Source organism: Condylura cristata, unplaced genomic scaffold, assembly GCF_000260355.1.
Source record: "Condylura cristata isolate star-nosed mole 26May11 unplaced genomic scaffold, ConCri1.0 scaffold00032, whole genome shotgun sequence".
Lineage (NCBI taxonomy): Eukaryota > Metazoa > Chordata > Mammalia > Eulipotyphla > Talpidae > Condylura > Condylura cristata.
In genome coordinates this window covers 19,498,706-19,504,723 of record NW_004567133.1, presented here as the reverse complement: position 1 = coordinate 19,504,723, position 6,018 = coordinate 19,498,706, and the positions used below count along the sequence as shown (strand labels likewise).

At 63.5% G+C, this 6,018-nt stretch overlaps 1 protein-coding gene across 1 annotated transcript in view; it reads right to left on the bottom strand.

Annotated features, from left to right (window-relative positions):
* The window catches only part of TRAP1 (TNF receptor-associated protein 1), a 4,609-nt gene extending 3,818 nt beyond the window's left edge, over positions 1–791 (bottom strand). Inside the window, exon 1 of the mRNA XM_012731674.1 lies at positions 782–791. Within this exon, the coding sequence (XP_012587128.1) occupies positions 782–791 (10 nt within the window). The remainder of the gene's footprint in view (positions 1–781) is intronic.
* Positions 792–6,018: the final 5,227 nt, after the last annotated feature.

The window sequence follows — 6,018 nt, the reverse complement described above, 5'->3', positions numbered from 1 at the left end:
CGCCGGGCCACGCCCGACTAGCTGGCAGGGCTGCGGTGGGCAGGCGCGTGCTCCCCGCCCCGAGCGCGGCTTCATCGCGGGCCTGAGGTCACGCTGTGCCCACGGACACGCTCAGGCAGCCGAGCTGTGGGAACGCACTGGCGTTCCCTGGGATGACACACCCAGCCGACTCTCACTACTGGCACGTCCTGCAGAGGCCGGAAGATGAGGAATACGCACAAGTTTATGCCACTGAGACAAATAAACTTGAAAAAATGCAATTCACCCGAAGTGACAGAAGACGAACAAATCCGGATTGCGCTCTGCCTAACAAAGAAATGGACTGCTTTCAGAAACACTCCCACAAATGGAACTCAAGACCCAGCGTGTTTCCTGGCGAACCCCAGCAAGCACGGGGAAGAAGTAACACCCACCACACGCAAACTTCAGAAAACCGGAGGCGAGGGAAGCTCCCTGCCGTGTGACGAGAGCGGCACCGCCCTGGCACCGTGACAGGGACAGGCCCAGGAGTGCGGGGCGGGCAGGTGCCAGGGCCCGCATGCCCCCCAGTGATGCCGTCCTGCCCGGCAACCCCGTGTCTTCCAGTCACACAGGGGCGTGAGCCCGACCTGGGACGTGCACACGGCGCCACCACGCACCCACAGCCGCCTTCTCTTCTGCGCTCGCTCTGGGGCTGGAGGACCGGGCCGCTTCTGTGTGAGTCAGAAACCCGGCAGACGCCACACGCGCTCGACAGGCCTAACCCCTCGCAGACCCAGACACGGGCATCGGCGGCTCAAACCTCGGTCCATGGAACCAGCGCTCGGGGTCATCTCTGGGGACGGGCGGTTTCGCGCCAGCCGGCCAGGTGTGCTGTACAGAGTGACCGCCAGAGACGGCGCCCGCGGGGCGGAGGCGGCTGTGGGCGCGCCCCGCCCCGTGGGGGCAGAGGCCGTGACTCGCAAGTGTGAGTTCTCACGAGAAGTAAGGGATGAACGTGTTCCCGCGCAGCCCGGCCTCAGGGGCTCACCATTCTGAGATGTGCTCCCCGCCAGCCTGCGCCGCGGCTCGCCAGCAGTCAGCTCGGCCGGCGCCTGGGGGGCCAGCGACTCCTGCCTGGGAGCCCACGCTCGGGCTGCCAGTCACCTTGTCCACCCCCACGGGCACCGGCCGAGCACGGCTACTGCCGGGGCTCCCTGCCCCCCAGCTTCCCAGAGGCAGACCCCCGCCTGCGGGGCGGGGCCGCCCCACCAGCGCAGCCCGGTGTCCCCCGTGTGGCTGAGCCCTGCGGCGGCTGCCCGGCCCTGCCCGCCGCCATCACACGTCCTCCGGGCCGTGCGCCTGGCACCCACTCTCCAGCCGTCTCTGCCGGGCTCCCGGCAGTCTCTGTCTTTTAGATCCAAAAGGGCAGTGAAGTACGGGAGGCTTGCCCACACACGGGCAAGGCGCTGCGAGCAGGGACACGGGCTGTCTGCAAGGGAGGGGAGGGCCGCTGGGCCGCTGTGCGAAGGGAGAGGCGAGGAGAAGCGCCTGCGGGCACAGCGCAGCTGCCTCGGGAGCGCAGGCCCGAGAGGCGCCTGCACGGGCGGGCGGCCAGGAGCCTGCCGACCGCGGTCTCTCAAGCCGAGTAACAGCTGTGCGTCTCGCTTCTTCCGAAGCCACACAGGACGCGCGTCCCTTCTTAGATGAGAGGTCACTCACACGCAAGGGTGGGGGGGTGGCTGCAAGCTTCGGTCCCGCTGGCTCCCCCTGAACCTGCAAACAAGGGACGGGCGCAGGCCCAGGCGGGCAGGGAGGCCAAAGCCCAGAAACACTCGGTGCAGCTTCCACGTGCCGGCTGGGCAGCCCCACGGCCTGAGGCCCCCGTCAGAGGCCGTCAAGCCCCAGCTGTGGCCATCGAGTGGGCCGGTCATTCAGAAAAGCCTCTCTGGGTGAAAGGAAATGTGTACCCTCATGGAACCCCTCCGTGCCCCACCTGCAAGGTGCCAGAACACCAGCACCTGCGCCGCGACCCCGCCCTCCCGCAGCGCTGCCGCTTCCAGCCCGGGGCTGGGCTTCTCTGGTTCCCAGCAGCAGACACTGGGCTCTGCTCTGGTTTGCGGTGTTCATTCTGGTTGCACCGAACTGTTTTAAAACTTTAAATCCATTTCCTGAGCCGGGCGCTGGGTTTTGAAAGTAGCTACCCCGCACACACGTCAGGCTCGCCGGGTCTCGCCCGGTTTCCAGACGGCAGGTGGCAGAAGACCCGGGCAGACGCGGACGGCTCTGCCAGCCTCACTTTCGAGGTGACTCCTGGTGATCTCAGCAGGAGGAGCTAGCGCCCCAGAAACACACGTCCGACAAGGACCTCCCTACGTGACAGAGTCTCTGGGACGGAGCCAGCGCGCTCCTGGGGAAGGCCAGTCCCTGCAGGGCTCGGCAGGATGGAGCTTCAGGCTGGCTGGCCGCCCTGAGACAAGTGAGGACAGCCCCAGAACACCCACCGGCTCGGACCGGAGCACTGACCGGAGCGTGAACCGGCCGTCTCGGGCCGGAGACCGCAACCCCCAGGGCTGACCTCAAACCAGCAGGCACCTCTGTGGAGTCGCAGGCTGACACTGGGGTGAACATTTACTTTTCGGGCCTCCCTGGTGGTGCAGAGATTCAAGTCAGCGCCGCCAAGCGGGCCGCTGCGGCACCCGGCCACCCGCCAGGAGGGACCCCGGGGCGTGGCAGCCCCGTCCTGTCTCCCCGCTGCCCCCTCAGCAGTGGGTTTCAATGGATCTGCCTGTTCTGCTCCCCGCTCTGTTTCTGGGGAGCCCTCTCGCCCCTGCGCGTTGGGCCTGTACCCCAGTTCTTGTAGGCACAGATATTTTTTTAAAGGAAAAATATCTTTCTACACTGTTTGCTCATGAACCCACTTTCATCCTCTTCCACCAAGCCTCTCCCCTGCCCAGGAGGGCGCAGAGACTTGGGATTTTTGTTCCAACTACTCGCCGCACTCGAGGCCTGCGCTACACGAGGGCGTCTGGGCTGACTGGGCCGCAGGCCGTTCAGGCCACTCAGCCGCAGTCCAAGCAAGCGTCCACTGCCCAAGCCCCGGGAGCACCGAGCTGGCGGGCACGAGTCTGTCCCCTGTGAGCGACGCCGGTGCTGGCCGGGGTGTTCGGCTCAGAGCCGACGGGCAGGACAGAGACCCCCGTGGCCACTACGCTGGGGGCGGACCACAGCGCTCCCTGCACCCCGGCAACAGCCCGGAATAAGCAGAAAGTCGCCTGAATTCCCGTGAAGGTTGCGGCGTGAGGCCTCAGGCGGGCACTGACCGCCGTGAGCACCAACTACAGTGAAGAGGCGGGCGCCAAACTAAGCTGCACGGCCCCGGCACTCCGCGGGGGCTGTGGGGACTGCGGCCGCTAGGCCAGGTGGGCTTCGTCTGGGAAGATAAAGCCATGTGGACACCCTACAACAGAGGCCCTTCTTCTGACCCCCACGCCTACAACTCTCCTTTCAAAGGCAGAAAATTCCAGCCAAGGCTCCGTTCACAGAATGAAAACGGCTTAAAACCTCCGCTCCACCCAACAGCCCACCCTGGCTCGTCCTGGCGAAAGCAACTGTGGCGGCGAGCAAGGAGCAGATCTGGGGCCTGCAGCCCTGAGCGCGCTTTTCGGGGGCTCTGGGCCGCTGTCCTCGTCACCTCACCACACCACACCACACGTGCCTCCGGGGGCCGAGTCGGGGGCCGATCTTCCAGGGCCTCCCTTCACTGGGCGGCAGGTCAGAGCTCCCGTGAAAAGGCCCGACAGCAGGTCAGACCACATCTACCCGCATGTTCCAGCCCACGCGTGCTCTGAACCAACTCCCCGAGCCTGAATGAGGACGTCTCGGGGGGTGGGGGAGCTACTGGTGGGCTGCAACGCGGCTGGCCCCTACCCGCTGGTCGACTTCGGATTCCCGAGTCCGCGCCGCGGTCATCGGAGCGAGCTGAGCCAGGGCGTGGTCCTCACCGTGACACGCGGCTGAGCTCTCCCACACCCGCCAGGCCAGGCACCGTGACGCCTGGACTTCAAGAAGACTCGGTCCCTGCCCACAAGCTCTTCCCCAAGAGAGGAGAAAGGACGGAATTTGGCCCCCTCACCCTCATCCCACGTACCCCTGGATTCTCGTCAAACCAAATTCCCCAGGGGGCCACCGCCCCACACCCGAACACTCGCCATGCTTCTCTCTGCGGCGAGGCTTCCGCAGCCGCCCACCACGCATTTCCGCCGCGCCAGAGGCCCCCCCAGGCAGACGCGGGCTCCCGCGGGCTCCGGCGGCGGCAGGGCCACACGCCGAAGTTCCGGGGTTGCGCAGCTTGTGTTCGATAAGCTAAATGGTGAGAATAAACAAACGCCCAGACCCACAGCAGACTCTACCCACCTCAGAGACACCCCAAGGCAGGCTGGGATGAAGGCGGCGGTAAGCTCGGCCACAACTCAGCAGTGCTTTCCCAGGGAGAGAGAGATTTTCCGTACAGGTGACTTCTAGCTCACTTCCCACCCCCTTCTGGAGGAGGCATGTGTCCTCCTGGCTCTAGTCACCTTCATTCAGTCCATATGACCTTTACCCTTATGGCAGCTGCCCAGGGGCAAGGCCGTCAGCGGCACGCTCAGCCCTGCAGAGTTGCAAGAGGAAGAACACTATGAGGGGAAGAGAAACTGGCACGAAAAGGTCCCTGGGCCGAAAAAGAACAATTCTTCGCAGCGGAGGGGGAGCTCAGTGGCACAAGGAGCGCGTTAAAGCACATATGGAGGGATGTCCTAGAACAAGAGCAACGAGGGGGAAGAATCAGAAGCGGAAGCAATGACTGAAATCGGGCGCTCTGCCACTCGTGTGTGTAACAAGGCTGAGGCACTTCCCACAGGAGTCACCGCGGCCTGGGATGCGGTACTGTGGCAGAGCTTTGCACCAAAAGAAGACATTTTGAGACAGTAAGTGGGGCTTCGACAACCCACAGATTTTCTGCAAAACTAACAGATGGTTTAAGTTCTGGTAAGACAGGAAATAAAAATCCAGAAAAGATGAGACACAAGGCACAATAATCAGCCTGCTGTCTTACCTCACCCACGTTTTCAACCCTTGTTACATTTAAAACTCAGGTAAAAGAAACAAAGTGTATGATGAAACTTAACGGCAAACAGCCTCATAGTATCTCTGCAAAGGTAAACTAAACATAGTAACGTTACAAAACCATCCACTTCCCAAATAAGTACCGTCAGCCCCAGAAGCCGGCAGATACTCCATCCTCAGGAAGTATGCAGCCACAGCTGAAGCTGCCGGGTACCGCTCGGCCATCAGTCACAGGCTGGGAAACGGCAACTCTGAGACTCTGAAGAAAAGCCACGCGCCTCAATGCTGGATGCATGAAAACAACAAAATCTGGAAACAATCTTTGTTACTTCGCTGCGACGTCAGAGATCCGCCCCGAGCAGACAACTACGCAGCCCAGAACGCCACCACGAAGATGCCCAAACCAAACATGATCCCGTTAGCCGCCCCCCCACCCCAGGCGCTGGGGCTCGGCACTGCGACGCTGCCCCTCCCACGCAGCAGGCTTCCATCCCGGCCAGGGAGCGACCCCATGGCAGCAGACCCCCCTCTCCCCGCTGGCCCCTCAGCAGTGGGTTTCGGTGGATCCGCCTGTTCGGCTCCCTGCTCTATCCCCGGCGAATCCTGTCGAGCCGCCCACCTCTGGCCTGCACCGCAGCTCTTGTGTGCGTAAACAAACAAATCTTTAAAACAACAACAACAACAACAACGACAAAAGCCCGTCGTGCGGTTCAGGCCTGTTCACCCAGGAAGCCATTCCCTCCCCCGACGGCCCAGCCCGGGAGGACGCCAAACGTTCCCCGAGGCTGCCACCTCCAGGCGGGGAGTGAGAGAACGGAGCGCGGTCACGCTTCTCCCCAACACTTAATCTGCACACCGAGCGCCCCGGGGCCACAGCGGTCGGCCACCGAGAGTCCGCGGTGAGGCCGCGCGGGGTCCCGGGGCGGGCGCTCGGGCTCACGCTCCGCGCTGGAG